Source organism: Macaca thibetana, chromosome 18, assembly GCF_024542745.1.
Source record: "Macaca thibetana thibetana isolate TM-01 chromosome 18, ASM2454274v1, whole genome shotgun sequence".
Classification (NCBI taxonomy): domain Eukaryota; kingdom Metazoa; phylum Chordata; class Mammalia; order Primates; family Cercopithecidae; genus Macaca; species Macaca thibetana.
The window spans coordinates 69,161,180-69,182,661 of NC_065595.1; the positions used below are offsets into that span (position 1 = coordinate 69,161,180).

General features: G+C 36.8%; 2 protein-coding genes across 4 annotated transcripts in view; both read left to right on the forward strand.

The window, feature by feature from the left end:
* The window catches only part of VAPA (VAMP associated protein A), a 41,343-nt gene extending 26,950 nt beyond the window's left edge, over positions 1–14,393 (forward strand). For 2 of the 3 annotated variants that reach the window (XM_050767398.1, XM_050767399.1), the window contains 3 exons: positions 4,183–4,317; positions 10,008–10,181; positions 13,622–14,393. In XM_050767398.1, the coding sequence (XP_050623355.1) occupies positions 4,183–4,317; positions 10,008–10,181; positions 13,622–13,780 (468 nt within the window). In that variant the 3' untranslated portion in view covers positions 13,781–14,393. The remainder of the gene's footprint in view (positions 1–4,182; positions 4,318–10,007; positions 10,182–13,621) is intronic. The other variant, XM_050767400.1, reaches the window with a different exon arrangement.
* Positions 1–21,482, forward strand: part of APCDD1 (APC down-regulated 1) — a 579,685-nt gene that overhangs the window by 42,960 nt on the left and 515,243 nt on the right. The gene's annotated exons all lie outside the window — the stretch shown is intronic.

Sequence of the window (21,482 nt, forward strand, 5' to 3'; positions counted from 1 at the left end):
TACAGTCGGCCGGGGCCCTGTGACAAAATTGATTTTTAATTTTGTCAAACTCTCTATTCATTTTTTTGACCAAGATAAGAGTGGAGGCCCATTTTTCGTTTGAAGGTGCTTCTTCAAATGGTAAAATTTTAATGATAAAACAGCATATAGGATGATGTGGATCCTTTTATTTCTTGGGATAATGATTGCATTTTATGGTTGGATTATGTTGGGTAATTCAAAATGTGCAAAATCCAATACTGATCCTGAGAAGAATGGGCAGGTACTTCTATGAACCGGCTGAAGTGGTGTTTCAGTATAGCAGTAGATAAATATAACTTATGACGTTCATGGCTCACTGGCCTTGCCGTTATGATTTTTGATGGATGTTTTTGAATGTTTATAATTTACATTTCAAGTTTTACACATAAAATGAGACTTAAAGATTGTAATATATCACCATTTCAAATTTATGTAATTGGAACTTGCAAAAATTGTGTCTATACTATCTAGGCTGGAAGTGGCCTTAATTGATTAATGTGTGTGTTAAAGAGAGACTAAAACACAACCGTGTTTTTATAAGGCAGTATTTCCCAGTGTATTAGGTTGGAAGCGTTCTGTAGTCAAGTGAGCTTGGAAAAATACTGTAAATGTCTCCAAGAGGAATCACATGTGTATCTGCCTATTAAAGGCTCTGAGAAAACTTAATGGTAAAGAAATATTTTTAATCCAGTATTTTTATTTTTATTTAGAATAACCTAATTAGGAAATACCGATGTTCTGAAAAAATATACTTTGGGAAATACTGTTCCTGCCTAAACTCACTCTTGTAATATTAACTAACCTGCAGATTGTACAAGAAATGTTACATACTGAGAAATGTGTTTAAACTCAGTGCAACCTGGCACAGACCGAGTTCCATCTGGGTTGTTAATTGATTGTGTGACTTTCAAGTTATCAATTTAATGTTGCATCTCATCTTTAATAGAAAATATGAAATCTTAAGGTACCAAATCTGAAGTCTTATGATAGCACAAAATATATAAGAAGTTTTTGTTTCTAACAATTAAGGATAAAACCTTTTATATCTGTCTAAAGGTAAATAACAGAACACCTCTTTCTTAATATTTTATTCATGTGGTAATAAGACCCTATTGATAATTGTATCCTGCTCTTTCTAGGTCAATATTCTTTATAGGTGAAGTTGATAAAACTGGTTAAAAAAATATTTTTGACATGTTAGTTTCTTTCTAGTATCTGTAGATAAAATTAGTAGTTAATATTCATTTTCTTTGTTTAGCATGAAATTTGGCTCTTTGGAAATTAGGACATTATTGGATAGTGTGATACACAGTTTGTTAATTTACTTCAGATGAATTGGTAAAATGCTATATGACGCTGAATCCAGACTTACACAATTGCTGAAATATGACACTCCCTTATTCAAAGAAAATACATTTCTAAATGTGCAAGATGAACAAAAATGTTTTGAAAACTTGGTGATGTATTTTTTAAAAGTATAGAGTGGAAAATATACTTTTTATCTTACAGTTATGATTGTGATACAGATAATTCTTTGAGATCTTTCGATCTTTTATTCTTTTAGTTTATTAGTATGTTGTAAAAAGTGTGTTAACTTAAGCAAAATCAGTTTAATTTTTAACTGCATTGCTGGTAACAGCTTAGGATTTAACATAGAACTCTGGATGGCATTTGTATTTTTTGTTCAGCTTTATTTAGTGTTTAGAGCAGTGGAGAAGTTCATAGGGGTTCTTTACACCTTTATTTTTTGTTTCAATATATGCATACATTATTAAATGATCACCACAATCAAGCTGATTAACATATCACCTCAGATAAGCACCATTTTTATGGGTCACATTTACTTTAAAGAGTCGATCAAAATTTCATTTTTGGTAGTCAACTTAGAAAAATTTGGTTAGTGTTGAAAACAGATTCTGCAATAGCTATCACAATTGTTGATGCACTCTCCTCAGATATTGTACAGGTAACAAGTCTTGAACTTCATGATTTTTTTTTAGTGTGTCTTAACCCCACTTCCTCACTTCCCCAGCCCCTCTTCCTGTATCCTTGTGCAGAAAGAAGTACACTGGTATTTAAGTACTGTATTAGTCTGTTCTCACATTGCTGTAAAGAAATACCTGAGACTGGGTAATTTATAAAGAAAAGAGGTTTAATTGGCTCACAGTTCTGCAGGCGTACAGGCAACATGACGGCTTCTGTATCTGAGGAGGCCTCAGGAAACCTCCAGTCATGGTGGAGAGCAAGGGGGAGCAGATGCCTCACATGGTAGGAACAGGAGCAAGAGAGAGCAAAGGGGCGGTGCTACACTCTTTTTAACAACCAGATCTCATGAGAGCTCTATCATGAGAACAGTACCACGAGGATGGTGCTAAACCATTCATGAAGGACCCACCCCCATGATCCAGTCACTTCCCACCAGGCCCCACCTCCAACACTGGAGATTACAATTTGACATGAGATTTGCCAGGGACACAGATCCAAACCATATCAAGTGTGTTGTATACATATACCCCACTTGTTTGAGGATTTTGATCTTTTTACGGATGCTGTTCATTCTTGGGTGTTTACATGTTTGGAATGCAGTGAAAAAGTATGATGTTATTTTGTTGATTTCCTTAGACTTTTTAGGACCTTGATACTGAATATGTAAGTAAGGAAAGATTGAAGTTTTGTGTTCATCTTATAGGGTAAAAAAATGGAGCCAACTTTAGAATCACAGTGACTGAGTTCATATTTTTATTTTTATAGTTTAAATAAATCATTTATTTGTGACAAAACAATTCTCATTTATTTGAACCATCACTAAAGTGTGGGCTACTTTTTGGGAAATAGCTCTCTGATTTGGATCATAGATAAGGTGCCCCAGGAAACTTAGGAAACCTTTTATTTTAGAACAAAAGGACTCTTAGTATTTTTTTCCTGGATAATAAACATAAGCAAATACCATCCTTAAGCACACTGAGCTGTGTCGTTACCCTAGTCCTCGCGATCAGCAGGTGTGTGCCAATACATTTCATTTTGTTAATGGCCCCTAGTGTCTTCAGTTGAGTTATTGTCAGTGCTAGTACTGAAAGCCATTCAGCATGTTCCGTGTATTGTTGACAGCTGGAGGCACATGATACGAAAGTGCTGACTATTGTACAAAATAGGGTTCTTTGAATTATTAGCTCTGTTCAGATTGTCAGCTCTGTATTATGAAATACGTAATGTCCAATTAGTGGTAGTGGTTATTTTTTAAGGATCAGATGTGGTTTTATTATTTTTGAAGTTTTATGACCTATTCAGTTCTTTGTGTTCACTTCTAAAAAATTTTCGAGGCCTTAACACTGACATTTTCTGAATTTCTTAAATGTATTGCATTTCATTTATGTCCTCCATCTGACATTTGAAGGTGATGTGTTTTCTAGAAAAAAATACTGGTTTGTTTTAATGAAGACTGAGGGGCTGTAAAGAACAGGGATGTCAGGGGTCTTATTATAAAGACATTTTATGGTTGAATATACATTATTTTCTGTTGAGACAGAGAACAAATGGGATATCAGTAAGTATAATTAAGGAATCCCTTTCCTGCTTGTTTGTATAATACAGTATTGCTTTTATCTATTAAAGGAATTTGAAAAGAAAGGAAGAGAACTATGGAGTTAATGGTTATGTGAGTCTTTAAGTGTGTTTATTGGCCTGGGATGTGTGTGAGGGCGTGAGTGTATTAGGGGATAGACTTTTAAGTACAAGAGAGGTTTATAAAATTGTTCAGATTGAGTGTTATCAAAGGTAAGAAGACATGAAGGTGCTTGTTTTTCAGATTATTGACAATTATTAGTAAAAAACATTAAAAGCCACAAAGAATTAGATGGTATTCATTTTAAAACAATGTAAGGCTGGTATAAATTTTAATGAAGTATGTACATTTATTAGGTGCACATAATGCCATTAGATTATAACTAATTTTGTTTGGGAAATATAAAAAGGGAGTTCAGAAACTACTTTTGCTTTAACATAGCTATTACTTATTAGTATCGTTTCTTATGCATTAATGCATTTTTATGAAGTGTTAATGTTTTAGAGCCTAATGGTTTCTGTGTCAGTCATTCCCAATATCATGCAGAAGAAATCAGAGTTCGGTGAGAATCTGAGAATATGTTTCCCATGCCATCTCAGGGTATAACTCCACCAGGGAATGCTCCGACTGTCACTTCAATGAGCAGCATCAACAACACAGTTGCAACACCCGCCAGTTATCACACGAAGGATGACCCCAGGGAACTCAGTGTGTTGAAACAGGAGAAACAGAAGGTTTGTTATAGGGAGCTAACAGACTTAGGAGTCTACTAGTGTTAATGATTAAGTTAAAAATGTAGATATCTAGCAGATAAGTGGTATTGTGCGTGTGTTATATGAAGTAGATAGAATTGAACTATGCCTAAAATTACAATAAAACCACAAAGCACCTAAAAATCTTGCACACAAACTACTCTGTTCTAAAAAACTTCTGAACTTACTAAAATCTCAGTAGTGAGCAGGACAGTGTAAGTGTGAACTTTACGAAGTTAGTGTAATTTTTTTCTTTGAGATTTGGGGGGCATACTCTTTTTTTTTGAGACGGGGTCTCACTCTGTCACCCAGGCTGAATTCTCCCACCTTAGCCTCCTCAGTAGCTGAGACTACAGGCATGTGCCACCATGCCTGGCTAATAATTTTTCTGTTTTTTTGGTGGAGGTGGGGTTTCACCATGTTGGCCAGGCTGGTCTCAAACTCCTGACCTCAGGTGATCCGCCTGCCTTGGCCTCCCAAAGTCCTGGGATTACAGGTGTGAGCCACCACACGTGGTCAACCCCACAGTTTTAGCAGATTGTTTATACTTTGATTTGGTTTTGCATATGATATGCATTACTAAGGCTTTAAAAAATTACTGTTTAAATGTTTAATACTTTTTTGTTTTTGTGATTGGGAATTTACTTCTGGGAATCATGATCCTAGAGAAACAGTAAATTGTTGTTTAGGGTGGGAAGAAAATTTCAGATAACCTTGTTACTTAAATCCCGTCTCTAATTCATAGGTTAAACCCTTAATTCTGCCTCTCACGGTTTATGACAGTACTCTTGACTTTAGCCTCTTAACTCCTTTTATGTGCGTCTTTATCCATCACTCATGTTAGTTGTAAGACTGTAGCCCCACGTTTATGTCCTTTTTCTCCTTTGTTCTTCCCAAGGCTTCTTTGCAAACTTGTTCTTGTATTTCCAATTCCTAGTTCCCTCTTTTTCTAATTAAACCCCAGTAGAAATACTTGGAATATTAGAACTGAAATTCTGATGGTCATTAGAAAAGAATAAAGAAGTACAGTCATGCATCTCTTAAGGATGGGAATATATATTGAGAAATGCGTTGTTAGGTGATTTGTTGTATGAACATCATAGAGTGTGCTTAAAAAAACCTATATGTGGTATTGCCTGTTGTTCCTAGGCTACAGACTTGTGTAGCCTGTGGCTGTACTACAGTGGTAAGTATTTGTGTATCTATAGCAAGCTCTTTCAACCTGCAGCCTGCTACCCACATGTGGCCCAAGATGGCTTTGAATCCGGCCCATCGCAAATTCATAAATTTTCTTAAAACACTATGAGATTTTTTTTTGGTGATTTTTTTTTTTTTTTAAATAGCTCATTAGCTATTGTTAGTGTTAGTGTATTTTATGTGTGGCCCAAGACAATTTTTCTTCCAGTAAGGCCCAGGGAAACCGGGAGATTGGACACCTGTGACTATACACAGAAAAGGCGCAGCAAAAATATGGCATAAGAGATTAAAAAAATTGTATACCTGTATACCAGTGTACCTGTGTACTGTGAATGGATTTTGCAGAACTGGGTCTGCAGTTTCGGGTGGGTCAGTGAATGAGTGGTGAGTGAATGGGAAGGCCTAGGAGGTTACTATACACTGTAGACTTTATAAACACTGTACACTTAGGCTACATTTATTAAAATTTTTTTCTTTAATAGTCTTAGCTTTGTGTAACTATTTTCATAAACTCTAAAGTTAAAAATTTTGACATAACCTAAAGCACAAGCACAGTGTATAGATACATAAAAATATCTTTTTTATGTCCTTATTCTATAGGCTTTTAAAAATTTTTTAAATAAGATTTTTTAAAAAACTTTTTTTGTGAAGACTAAGACATGGCACACACATCAGCCTAGGCCTACACAGGGGCGGAATCATCAGTATCACTGCCTTCCATCTCCACATCCTGTCTCACCGGAATGTCTTCAGGGACAGTAACACGCATAGAGGTGTTATCATCTGTGAGAACAGCGCCTTCTGGAATACCTCCTGAAGGACCTGCCGGAGTCTGACTTAGAGTTAACTTTTTGTTTTCATAAGTAGAAGGAGTACAATCTAAAATAAATGATAAAAAGCATAGCACAGTAAATACATAAACCTGTAACATAGTCATTTATTACCAAGTATTCTGTATTTTACATAAATCATGTGTGATACTTTTATATGACTGGAGTACAGTATGTATATTTACACCAGCATCACCACAAACATGTGAATAATGTGTTGTAAGACCTCACTAGATAATAGGAATTTTTCAGTGCCATTATAATTGTATGGGAACACTATCGTATGTACGGATCATTGTTGACCAAAACATCATTATACAGTGCGTGACTGGAGAACTCATAGATGGAGGATTACTACAGATACGCTAAATAGTGAAAAATGGACAAGGTTGGTTTATTGTTTTATTTTAGTTGATACACACCTTGACTTTCCAGCTTATTCTAAATTGCAGTGTTAAATGTAAGGGACTATGCATCAATTTACTAAGAGTCACAGCGTGTTGAATCCCTCTAGTTTGCTTGTTTCATGGTTCTCAGAAGAACCAGTCTTCTCTTTCTGGACCAGTTTGAAGCAACTCTAAAGAAACAAGCTGTTTTATTGGAGCCAAACCTCACTATTAGAGGTCCTGAATGGAAGCATATACTTAAAGTTACACCTGCTTAATTTCTTCCATCAGGCTGTTCAGATTGTCACTGCACGCATGACTCAAACCCCACCCTTCCATCACACTTTCCCCATTTTTAACTCCCAACTAAGATTAATATGCTATATTACATATACATATGTAGCATATGTATATGTAAATAAAATAGATTTTCTTGCACCTATTATGTATGTTGACTGGTTTGTAAGGGGCCTAGCTAGTATGTGATATAACTTATTGGGCACACTTTTGAAGTGTGTTTCAGCTTCACTATATTCTTTGCATTCTAGTCTCTTTATGCTCCACAAATTGGTTATCATTTATTCTTTTTGTTATAAAAGTAGTATAACTTTTTTTTTTTTTTCTTGAGACGGAGTCTTGCTCTGTTGCCCAGGCTGGAGTGCAGTGGCGCAATCTCGGCTCATTGCAAGCTCTGCCTCTGGGATTCACGCCATTCTGCTGCCTCAGCCTCCCGAGTAGCTGGAACTACAGGCGCCCATCACCACGCCCGGCTGATTTTTTTGTATTTTTATAGAGACAGGGTTTCACCATGTTAGCCAGGATGGTCTCGATCTCCTGACCCCATGATCCGCCCTCCTTGGCCTTCCAAAGTGCTGAGATTACAGGCGTAAGCCACCGCGCGTGGCCGAGTATAACATTTTTAAGAGAACATTTTAAGAAAAATCTAATTGTATTTGCTTAAATTCGAACCTAATTACAAGTCTAATTCTATTAGAATTAGAAACATCTAAATCTAATTCCAATCTAGTTATCTTTTTATGGAATATCTTCTTATGGATGTGTTATTTAAAATTGGAAAGAATGGAAAGCTGCCCATCAAATGCTTAACAAAAGTAAAATGTTTAATTTTGGCAAGGCATAGAATAGAATATTTAATGATATGTCATTTAAAATGATTATTAAAAATGCATATAAATGAATAAGCAAATATGTATGCCCAATTTTATAAAATGTGTGTGGAAAAATAGTAATGTAAATAATAGTTTTGTTGATTTCATGAGATTATGGGAAATGAGTTTTTCCCTTCCCCCCATAATTTAAAATTTTATGCAATGTAAAGAATTTAAAAACAAAAATCTAGTTGTCAAGAGCTTGATGATCTTTGTTTTAGTTTTTTTTCTCTTTGGTGTTGACCCCATGTATGTCTTTTTATCCCCCTTTTGGAGACAGAGTCTCACTCTCACCTGGGCTGGAGTGCAGTGGCAGGATCTCGTCTCATTGCAGCCTCCACCTCCTAGGCTCAAGCCACCTCAGCCTCATGAGTAGCTGAGATTAGAGTTGCACACTACCATGCCTGGCTAATTTTTAGAATTGTTTTTTGTAGAGACAGGGTCTCCCTCTGTTGCTCAGGCTGTTCTTGAATTCCTGGGCTCAAGCAGGCCACCTATCTCGGCTTCCCAAAGTTTTGGGATTACAGGCATGAGACATGGTACCCTGCTTCATCCTCTTTAAGTTTTTCGTCAGTTTTCTGGTATGGGTATGATACTTTTTCCCAATTCTTAACCGAAACCTAGAAGTTCTTCTGTTGCCATATTGGTGGCCATTGCCACCTCCTTTATAAAGGAAGTCAGTGTGCCAACTTCATTATCAGAAGTTGGATTTGTGTTAGGATAGAATTTGACCACACTGAAAATCATTTTGAAATGAGTTCTAACTACTATTAAGGAAAATAATAGGAAAATGTATTGGCAGGGTAAGATATATCTGAAGCAGTGTTTTAATAGTAGAGGTGGCTATTATTAGATTGGGGTGGAAGAGATTGGGGTGAAGAACAAAAAAGCTGGCAAGAGAAAAACTCAGAGAAAGAATTGAAGTATGCTTCTTTAATTTAAACCTTTCTTAACTGGGAAGCTTGAATAAAAATGGAAGAATCTGCCGACAGGTCAAATACATACTGTTGTTGATTAGAACCTCATTATAAATTTTCATTTTTAAATAGATTTTACATGGATTTAGGCATAGTAATCAAATCACATCCCCTTCATAAGAAGAACAAGTTTTGCCCTTTGAGCAAACAATCTGTTTATACTTAATATAAATTTGGCAGCTGGGATGGTGTGGTAGGTGTGCAGCCTCTGATAAATCTTATAAAATGAGTATTGTGGAATGCCATAAAGTTGATTTTGTAAATGTCTTTGTTAGCAGTTTATAGCTGAAAAAGCAGATTTTATCTAAAATTATTTTAAAGCAAGTAAAAATTTAATTAAAATGAAAAAACTTGTTACTCTAATACTGCTACTATGTGTGGTGACATAAATGCTGTTAGAGTGAAGGATGTTGGGGTACTTTAGACCACAGGCTGAAGAATATGTAGATGCTGTCATAGATATTTATCTCCAGGCCTTCAACACTAACTTCAAATGGTTCAGTGTTGGTTAGGATTAAGATTTTGGGGCTCATACTCTTCAGAGCATGCTAATTTTTACTGTGATGTTGAATCACGTGGATTAAAGCAAACAGCATTACTAAGATGATAATAGAAGTTAGCTTTTTTGGCATGTTTTTTCTTAGGTAGTTTCTAATTTTATTGGAATGATTGCAATAATATCCCCCTACGCCCCAGAACCTTATTTGAATTGCAGAACCAGAGCATGGAAAATGACCTTCGTATTTGGATTTTGTTGACGTCAGTCATTCAGCATACTTGGATTGAATAACTACTCTTGACCAAAGTGCTGGTTTTAGGGGTAAATACAAAGAGAGATGGCTCTTGCTTTCCCAGCCTTTGAAGTGTTATAGGAAAGAACTTGAACAATAATTATTAAGATACATAATAAAGTGCTATGGTAGACGTACATGCCAGCGGTTATGGGAATAGAGGGAGTGGGCTCGTTATTTAGACTAATCTGACTGCTGACATGTACTGATTTAGGCCTTTTAAAGAGTTTTTCATAAACAAAGATGTAGAATTTATGTTTTTGTTTGTTTAAAACCTGTAAGAAGATTTGGTAAAAAAACTCTCAATATCTTTGTAATACAGAATGACATGGAACCTAGCAAAACCGTTCCACTGAATGCATCTAAACAAGATGGACCTATGCCAAAACCACACAGTGTTTCACTTAATGATACTGAAACAAGGAAACTAATGGAAGAGTGTAAAAGACTTCAGGGAGAAATGATGAAGCTGTCAGAAGAAAATCGACACCTGAGAGTAAGTTCTGTTGGTTGAAAATAAGTTGATTTAAATGAAGGTATAGGACATGTGAGTGTTATTAGGCCATTTTAGCAATTAGTTTTTAAATTTATCCTTGGTCAGTTCTTTCTTGTTTTCCCCAATTTGATTATGTCCTGACCTTTGCTCCCCACCCTACTCCTCTCTTAAAAGTCGTCCTATGGTTTCTCATTGCCACAAGTTCCTTACCTTAGCACACATTCTAATCATTTGTGATCTGGCCTGCAGCATTGCCAGCTTCAGCTCTTGTTTCTCCTGTCCTTCCCATTTTGTGCCCCAGTCACACTGAACTAGGATTGTGTTGTCCCACATCATAGCCATTAGTCACCTAGGACTGTTGAGCGCTTGAAATGGGATTTGTTCAAATTGAGCTGTGCTGTTGAGTGTAAAATACTGATGTTGAAGAGTTAGTACAGAAAAAGGTAAATTTTTCTTTTTTTAATGGTTACATACTGAAATAGTAGTTTGGGTATATTGGGTTGAATTGAATATATTATTAAAATGAATTTTACACATTTCTTTTTACTTTTTAAGTGTACTATTGGAAAATTTAACGTTACATATGGGGTCACATTTGAAGCTCACATATTGGCGTGGGGCAGCGTTGGGCTGGAGTATGCTGGAGAAGCATCTGTTTATCACCCCTCTTTCGCTTTAGTATCAGCTCTTCACTGTGACTGGAAAGGCTCAGAACCCTGTCCCTCCCGACACAGCACATACACATATTAATGTCTTGCTACTATATTCTTGTTGATTTTTCAGTATAGCGTTTGCTGGGACCCTCTCCAAAAGAAAAAAAAATCGATTTGTCCTGTCTGCTTTGTGCCACCACTATGCCGATTGCATTCTACTGCTCTTACTTGTTAGAGGCCTTTCTCCCTCTAGTGGGCAGTAATTTCCTTGGGGACAGGGGCAGTGTTTCATTTCTCTTTGCATTCACCGTACATGCGTGTAGTACTCATATATTTGATTGAATAAATGGATGGTGAAGGAGGACCGATTTGAATATGTGTGAAATTTATGAATAATACTTGTCTTTGACAAGTAATTGTTTCAAGACCTGAATTCCTATATGTTGCTCTTTAGGCTTTGTCTGAAGCTCTTTGCAGCAACGTAGATGATACAAAAATATATGTAACTAAAATAAGCTAAATGATGGGAGTTATTTGATTATTCCTTTTGTTAGGTGTATATAGGAACTGCACTCTGAACACTGTATCTTAAGTCGATCTGTGAACTCCTTTGCTGAAATGCTTTTTAAAGTGAATTTTTGTGTCTCTTCATGTTTGATACTTCATAGTACCCCCTTGAGGGGTACCCCTCTGCTTCCAAGTGCTTGTCTGGATAGCGGGAAGAATATCTTTATTTCACACCTACACACCATGGATCTTTTAAAGGATTTTGTTGGTTACTTTTACTTGATCTGCCATGACTTCCATAGTTCTGTTCTTTGATAAAGATGTGCTCCTTAGGGTGCTCAATAGATTTCTTTCAAAAGCCACTGTTTACCTCTGGCATGGAGGGGAGAGTGTAAACAGTAGGAGTGACAGGTGGGGCAGGTCTGGAAAATAGGAAGAATGAACCAGGGAAGTGAGAGAGACTTTATTCCTGGTTTCTGCTCTTTGTATGCTAATGTTCTGTATGAGATTTTATTTGAGCGATGATTCTGCTGTTGGAAAAGTAAAACAAAAAAGCTGTGCTGGGCACGGTGGCTCACACCTGTAATCCTAGCACTTTGGGAGGCCGAGGTGTGTGGATCACCTGAGGTCAGGAGTTCGAAACCAGCCTGGCCAACGTGGTGAAACCCCTGTCTCTATGAAAAATACAAAAATTATCTGGGTGTGGTGGCGGGTGCCTGCAATCCCAGCTACTTGGGAGGCTGAGGCAGGAGAATCACTTGAACCTGGGAGGCAGAGGTTGCAGTGAGCGAGATCACACTGTTGCACTCCAGCCTGGGCAATAAGAGCAAATCTCAAAAAAACAAAAAAAATAATAACCTTGGAGACCCACTGGCTTACAGAATTTCAGACCCTTTAGCATTTTATACACAGGCCCATCATAATTTTTTGCCATGTTAACTTTCTTGCTCCTGTCTGTTCACTATCCGTTTTAATTCCCCTAGCCCTGTGGTTCTTAATTCACACTGCATGTGAATCACCTAGTGAGCTTTAAAAAGTTACAGTTTACCAGGCCTTCCCAAGACCTAATGAATCAGAATCACAGGAGTATCAAAAGTTCTGTAGATGTTTGTGATGTGTAGCTGAAACCGAGAATTACTACTGTTTTTATATAGAACTAATTAGCATGAGACCAAAAAAACCCAACTCCAGAAAATCCAGTAATGCAAATAAAACTGTGCCATTAGGTGTACTCTTTTAGTTAGTGTTTATTTATAAGCACAATAAAACAATCATGGGAGGTAACAGACACAGATAAAGACAACTGCATAGTTAACAGGTAGTAGTATTTTTCCCAAGGTTCACATTGCACACAGTGTCGTAACAACCTCCTGCTTGGAGTGACTTCTGCTTTCTTCTGAGAAACCTTGTCCTCTAAGGACATAGTGCCGTGTGAAGCCATATCAGCAAGGATGAAGCAGCCCACTCTTGACTGGAGGATCTGTCGTTTTGACACAGAGAAGCACCCTCAGTTGCCATTCCAGGTGCAGAGCTTCAGATAAGGGTTTCCTACATACATTTCTCATCTAAATTTGTAGTTCCTGAAGAAACAGTATTCTTTCTCTGCTTTGCAGTCCAGACCTGGTGCTATCCCTTTACACACAGCCCTCTGCTTTGCTTTGAGCTTGTGAAAACACTGTGACTTAAATTTCACGCTAAACCGTTTCCTTCCCCCCAAATTCTGGGATAACCGTATCTGTGTTTTTGGCAAGAACACCCTCTTGTGGCTCTGCTGTTTCGGTTCCTTAGTTGCAGTGGGTCAGTCAACCCAACTGGCAGACTGCGGGTCCGGTAGTTTGTGACCGGGCTAGGACAGATGTAACTGATTTTAAATACCATGGGCCGCCTTGGAAGTACTCTTCTTTAATTATGTTTTTAGTGGGATTAAAATAAAAGGTAAATATAGCCATATCTGACTTTTATTTTTTAGGAAGACATTTCTCAGCTCCAGTTTTAAAAAATCAGTGTTATTGAGGTGTAATTTATATCCCATGGAGACACCCACTGTGAGTGTACAATTCACTGAAATACAGAACTTTATAACTGTCACTGTAGTTCAGTTTTAGAATGTCCATCACCCCCGGAAAGTTTCCTTATGTGGTTAGCAGTTAATCCCTGTTTCTGTCCCCAGCCATAGGCAACCACTAATCTACTTTCCGTCCCTATAGATTTTTAGCTCCAGTAGTCTCATTAGTATGCTTGTTTTTAAAAACCTCTTTTGTGTGTTTGTTTTTTTCCTAGGATGAAGGTTTAAGGCTCAGAAAGGTAGCACATTCGGATAAACCTGGATCAACCTCAACTGCATCCTTCAGAGATAATGTCACCAGTCCTCTTCCTTCACTTCTTGTTGTAATTGCAGCCATTTTCATTGGATTCTTTCTAGGGAAATTCATCTTGTAGAGTGAAGCATGCAGAGTGCTATTTCTTTTTTTTTTCTCTTGACCAGAAAAAGATTTGTTTACCTACCATTTCACTGGTAGTACGGCCCGCGGTGACCATTTTTTTGTGTGTACAGCGTCATATAGGCTTTGCCTTTAATGATCTCTCACGGTTAGAAAACCCAATAAAAACAAACTGTTCGGCTCCTGGACAAATTGTATAGTACCAGATCATCACTAGCAGATGTCAGTTGCACATTCAGTCCTTTATGAAATTCATAAATAAAGAATTGTTCTTTCTTTGTGGTTTTAATAAGAGTTCAAGAATTGTTCAGAGTCTTGTAAATGTTATTTTAATAATCCCTTTAAATTTTATCTGTTGCTGTTACCTCTTGAAATATGATTTATTTAGATTGCTAATCCCACTCATTCAGGAAATGCCAAGAGGTATTCCTTGGGGAAATGGTGCCTCTTACAGTGTAAATTTTTCCTCCTTTACCTTTGCTAATATCATGGCAGAATTTTTCTTATCCCTTGTGAGGCAGTTGTTGACTGAGTTTTTCATCCTTACAATCCTGTCCCATGGTATTTAACATAAAAAAAAAATAAAACTGTTAACAGATTCTTGCTCGATAGCTTGTCTGTGTCTGTCGTGTTATTAGAGGGGAGTCCACTATATATGGTCACTTGAAATTATGATGCAAAGGTTTGTCTTGCATTGAAACCCTCTCGGATATTACAGTGTTTTTAATTGAAAGTCCTAATTCTGTTCAGGAAAGGAGTTGATTAAATTTTGAGGTACTGCTGGTATTTTGGGAGATTATAACCAGTTTGTTTTCAAGATAACGGAAAATAAGGTCCATGAGAATAGAAGTTACGTGATTTCAGTGAGTTGACGTGTACAGCATGGCTGTGCTCCATCTGATTTTTACCCCATTCTTAAGTTCTGAGAGTATGTTCTCAAGGAAGATTTAACTCTCCTTGGTTTTAAAGTACTTTTTAACCAGCCTAGTAAGTCTTACTACTTTTCATAGTATTTCATAATAGTTAAAAGTAGGTGTTTTTTCCTGCCCAATTTGGCACTCAAAATAATGTTCATTATGGAAGTTTGGTAATACTGAGCAAGCCTGTGGAATTTTCTTTATGAAAAATGATTTTGTCCTTTGCAAATGTTAAACCATGTGAAACACATTTTCAGTATAAGTATGTGTTACAGGGTCTGATATTTCCTGCACTTAGGTTTGTCCTGTGTCTTCATTTATTCTTACTAAGATAGAAGATGTTGGAATCAGAAAATAGATCCAGTTTTTAGCTACATACGATCTAGTACAAGTGATTTTTTATTCTTAAACATAGGTGTTATTTTTTTAAAAGATGCGCTCTACCTGAAAAGGAAATTGGATTTTAGAACTGGATGTGGTGAAGTATTTTAGGCCCAGATCTGTGTACACATTTTATAGAAGAGTGAAGTATTCTGAAGTATTTTGGTTGCCTTTTCATTTCAACGGTGTTTTGAATTTGTCAGATGATACATACATTGTGTTATTGTGTGCTGTGGTATCTTTTATAAAACCTCTTGCTTGTGTGCAAGTTGCTAAAAAGAAACACAAGTAATGTCTATCCATTACTAGCATGCTATGCTGCAGGTCATATTTCCATTGCTATATGCTTTACTGTTTTTGTGAAAATCTCCCCCTCCCCTTTTCCGGTAACTGGAAAAGCATGCTAAAAGGAGTCTTATATTTTCACCCCATAAATGGAGAATCAGTAATTCCTTGGCTTAAAGCTCTTATGTAATCAATATTATTGGTGATAAATAATCAAGTTTGGTATCTCATAGCGATCTTTTTTTTTAAGAAATGAAGTTCTTGAAAATTTAGCCAAATTCCGTTTTATGGGAATGCTCCTTAGAATTCATTTTGTTCAGTCCCTTTGTTTTATAGTTGAGAAATCTGAGGCCTTACGAAGGTTAAGAGAACTTTCCCCATGTCTCACAGGTAGGTAGAGGCAGAGCTGGAACTAGAAATCTGTTCTGTTGACTCTAGCTCAGTGTCTTTTCTGATAACTTGAAAATTGTCTTAGTTTGGGAGATGGCTGAAATAATGAACATAAAATGCTATTTGTAATAACAAGTATATGTGACATTTCCTATTGTAAGACTACTGCCGGCTTACTGTTGAATAGTTTGGTTATAGTGTTTAGGCTAGACATGCTTCCCACATTGGTAATAAATAACATTACAAAATACAATGTATTTTTAGGTAGGCATTTTATAAAATGCATTATGCCATGGTTGCTTTTGAGATAGATTGTAGTCTGGGTAGCATCTTTAAAATGTATGTGGGCTTAACTGTTGTTCATATCAGGAGATGCTTTGATTGTATAGATGAGACTGTTTCTGTTATTTTTATTGCTGTATGAAATGTGATCAGATTATTTTACTACCAACAGTTATAGTTTGAAACTGTATTAGTTGACTGATAATATGATAATATAGAGATTAAATTGTCTTCATTCCTTACATGTTTAGAAGTTTTTGCTTTATCTCCCTGCTTACTTGTATATGTAAGCATGAGGGAAATACACTGTTGATAATACTGAAATTACAGTCAAGTAACTAAGGCCTTAAGTTCATATGTGACACTGAATGCACTAGCTTCCTTTGTTCTATAACTAATGTACCTTAACTTCCCTCATTCTTGTATTTACAAGATACTAAGAAGTTATGTTCTGAGTGTGTGGTATGTTCCCTTAAAAAAAAATGACACTTGGAAGAAAAATGTATGAAATTCAGAAATTCCGATCAAAGAAAAGTAATTTTCTCTTGTCTTTCTTTCTTTCTTTTTCTTTTTTTTTTTTTTTTTTTTTTGAGACAGAGTCTTGCTTTGTTGCCCAGGCTGGAGTGCAGTGGTGTGATCTCACCTCACTGCAGCTTCTGTCTCCTGGGTTCGAGTGATTCTCATGGCTCAGCCTCCTGAGTAGCTGGGATTACAGATGTAAACCACCAAGCCCGGCTAATTTTTGTATTTCTAGTAGAGACAGGTGTTTCACCATATTGGCCAGGCTGGGCTCAAACTCCTGAATTCTGCCTGCCTCGGCCTCCCAAAGTGCTGGGATTACAGGCGTGAGCTGCCACACCCAGCCAAGAAAAATAATACTCTTAAATATTTAGCTCAGATGTTCACCTAAAGTTGATATTATCTGGTATGGGAATTACTTTTGAACTGTAATCTTTCAGGTGATACCACTTTGAAAACAAGTTTTAACAGTAAGGTAAAAATATAGTTCTTGAGGGTGTATTCCCCACTTGTGATCTTCTGCCACTTTAAAGACATTCAATTAATAGTTTTCCTAGAGCTTTGCATATTCCCATTCACAGATTTTTAACATTTCACCTTTATTAGTGGGAAGGATCAATGCTTACCATTTGGAAAGACAAAGATCAGAAGGTAAATAAATTATCTTTATTTTCTAGCTTTAAAGGGAAATTAAACTATTCGTGAATAAACTGTTTAAAAATGTGAAGTGTCCTTTTCCTTTTCCAATACAAAAAATTTCAACAGATTGTGATGGTTTGTGCATTTATATCCTGTTAAGCATTAATAGCTAATCACTGACTGGGACTTGCATTCTGATGGCAGATAGTCTCTTGCTTAGTGAGATAGAGTTAACTGTTTTGTAGTAGGAAGTGAGAACAGCTGATTTTTCATTCCACATTTCATAGCCCACTTTTGGTAGATTACAGCCATGCTTCTTCGCAGAAGCAGTGACATCTTGGGAATGAATGCCCAGCCAGTCCTGGGTTGGTGCAAAGAAGTATAAACATACATCACTAGGGAAAAAGAAAGTTTGTCTTCCCCTTCTGACACAGTGTGTGCACTTTAGGCAATTTTTGGAAAATATAAAAAATTGCAAATTCTGCCTTTCAGCAGCATCAATTGCTAGGAACATTTCATTCATTTCCCTATAAATGTTCTTTAAGCATAATCACTAATTATAAGTTGTATCCTATTTTTCTCCAACTTAATTTCTGTGGTTTATTGAAAACCAAGTATAAATGTGACTGCAAAAGCATTTTGCTTTGTTTTTATAGTTACTTTCTTGAGGTTATGGACATTTTATAATGTAACACTTGATTGGCCTGGCCTCTTGACAGTTCCCTTCTAGTTATGCATACCCTCCTATTGCCATATTTCTTGTTTTAAAACTCAAGTTTCTTGTTTTCCAGTTGTTCCTATGTATAACACCCATCTTGAAAGAGAGTGTACAGGAAGTTATTCAGATAACTTTTGTAGTGATTTTCAACTGTGGCAGTACATTAACTCATGTGATGAGCTTAGGAACATAAAAGATAATTGTTGCTTGAATAGCACCCCCAGAGATACTGACCTAATTAGTCTGGGGTGGAGACCTGGCATAGTAGTTTTTTTCAAGCTCCAATCATTGGCCAGGCAGTTGCTTTACATAGGCTTTTAAATGCTAAAGGAAGATACAAAGTAGATTTAATTAAGACTTTACTTCAACAATACAGGGGAACTTAGAATACTTACTTTTCTTTAAATTGCAGGAGTCACTGTTAGGTATTGCTTAATACAAAAGCTTTGCCTGTCAAGTTAGGATTGCTGGAATACCACTAAAGATTTTTGACTTGTGAATAAATGAGCTGTCAGCGCCAAAATGCGATTTGAGAAATGTTGTGGGCTTCAGTATTGCCGTTTTGCTGACACCCAGTGTACCTACCTACCTGAGAAATTCATTTTGTCCCTCATGTATTTCTCAAAGCAAAAGGTGGTTTTCAAGTATAATGTCGTTTTCAGCATGCTTATTACTTAGTTTTACGTCATCTCATTTCGTCATCACTGATAACTTGTGGAATAGATACTTACCTCCATCCTATGGAATAGGGGAGACAGGTTTAGACAGGTTCAGTTTGCTCAAGTCTGCACAGCTGTAAGTAGCAGAGAAAGTGGGATCTAGATGGTCTGATCGTAGAGCCCATGCTCCTAACCATTGTAATCTACCATATGAAGGAAATAGCTTGTGTCCTGGTCCAAGTCAAATACTGACTTCTCACAAACAGTAAGTATAGCAATTTTGTGATGCCTTTGATTCCACTTTACAGGGACTACTGTTACTTGCGAAATGTCTTTAAGATTTTTAGTCTTAAATTTTTGAAGACCGCTTTCGTCCTCTATCTCCCAGAGAATTGAGAAGAAATAAACTCCTGCCCATTAACAATCTCAGTCCATGAACAAAACCAACATCAACATTCCTAAACAAGTGTGTTACTCTAAGAAGGTGGCTCTAGAATTTATGGAAATGGCTTATGCAACTTTCAAGACTGGAGAACAGAATGTGACTGGCCTTTTCTAATGGTCCTTTAAGATTTAATGATTATTTAAAGCAAGCGTTTTACTTTTTATAATTGACTTTGTGGTCTGAATTCTTGATACTGTTTATAATTTGACAAAGAACTAAAATTGTTATGTACTATAGGCACTTAAGAACCCTGAGGAAAAATAACACAGGTGTGGGTGGGTGTGTGTGAGAGAGAGAGGGTTACTAATGTGTAAGTGCCAAAAAAAAAAGGGGGGGGGGGCGTTGAAATGGTAAGGAATTAGAATATTTTAGAGCAGTAAGAATTCCTAATCTTAGTACGTGTCTTGTTTCAAGTAGAGGTTTGTTAGGAATTACAATTGTGGGGAGCAAACTTTTGTGCTATTTTAATCCAAAATGTATATTCTTAATTGTATATAATATATGGATAAATATATGAGGGTATTAAGCTACTTTGAATTAAATTTAAGGATATATTTCACATGAAAACAAATACAAACTTTTGAGAATCAAAAGAAAGTTTTGCAGAGTATTTCTTTGGGTGCTTTTGTGTACTTTGCCATTGAGCAAATTTTATGAAGTTATTGGGGTATTAAGATTTTCTTTTAAAAGTTAAATGTTAAATAAATTCTCATTTCTCCAAGGGAGACATGCTCTTGTACGTTGGGACCCCCATAGAATATCTCAGCTAGAGGAGTTTCCCTATGCATGTTTTAGGAAATTATGGAGATTGTACATTTTGCAATGAAGGAAATGCTTTAAGAGCCTTAATTTTGAATTGGACCAAGTGGTTCCTTTGTAAGACAGGTGGTGAGCAGAATGGGAATTTCAGGGAGAGGAGCATAAGTACTTAAAGGCTCCCGACGTGAATGTTAAGGTGCTAGAAATTTGTGTTCATTGTTATAACATTTGCATCCCAAGGTGATGTGGGGGGGAGATAACAGCTACAATAGTATTTGCATTCAGTAGTTAAGCCTGTCACATCTATGCATTTGTTTGAGGAAATAGTGCAAATGTTTCCAATAAATAATCTTTGAACTACTTAAATATGTAAACAGTTATTTCCATCCAATACTTTGATGTCTAACTCCAAGACAGTACGTTGGAGATACCAACAGCAAATGTTTACATTTTCATAATGTGTTTCCCATACCACAGAAGTATGGAGATAAGGTGGCTGTAGAATAGTGTTTCCTTTTCTCTTTGCTTTTGTTTTCCTTATGAAGTTTCCCCAGCTTTGACACATTATTTTTCCCTATTTGGTTTAGAGCCTAGATATGATTAAAGCCACCTTGATGCCCTTCCCTGTCCACATTTCCATCTGTCAAACCACTAACCTGAAATGTGTGTCATTCTTGTGTTTCAATGTTTTGCTACATGTAATCAGGTTTATAGTAGATTTTGCATGTTTTAAAATGCCGCATAGCTGTGTATCTTAGAATATTATTTGTCTAGCTTTACCTTCACCTAAAATTTTTTAAGCCCCCAAACTTCCACCTAAGTCCCTTGGGGTCTCTCATGCATTTCATGTACTAATATATCGTTTGCTCCTATGAGTAGCAGCTTGGACCCATTGTAGTGACTTTCTGTTACTGCCAGGGCTAGAACTGAAATTAGGACACCGGTCTCTAGCAAAGGCTGCTGAAGCCTGTTGATGATTCCAGCAGTGCTGCCACTGCCTGATGTTAGCACAGGGTCTGTTGATCAGTCTGGCACAGATGTAGTTGATACCGACTGAACATCTCAGCTCTCCTGAATATCTCGTGGTGGTTTGTTCTAGGACTCAGACATCAAGTCTGGCCACAAGACAGTTGCTGAGACACATGTTGCCCTAAAAGCCACTTGCTACATGTGACTGTGTACATAGTCACACATAATTTTAGAAGTAAAATGAGTCTAGGGGAAGAGGGATGAGGTGCATAAGCACATATGTGGAATCTTGAGGCTACTTGCACATCCACACTGTGTGTATGCATGTGCTGCAGGGTGTGTGTGTGTGTGTGTTGAAATGGAGAAATGACACAAAGTCAAATATTTTTTTGAAAATTCAAGATTTGGAACAAAGGTCTTGCATTACCACATGGCAACAATTTTCTGGAGCCAAGTAGCCATTTCCCCTGTAATTCCCGTTGCTTGTTTTATACTCTGTCTTACTTGTTACCTGCATGATTCCTGTATTCATCTGAATTTGTGACCCCTGATTTAGATGCTAATCACATATTATAAATACTGAGTACTTCTATATTAGGTACAGGTTGGAGTCGCGGGTGTAGGGTAAGATTATACCAGATTGAAATATTGGGATACGGGGGAGGATCCTGTTGTCAGGAGGCAAAACTAGTTAAGCACTTGTACCTGGTCAGCAGATAATTGGGCCCAGAATGTCC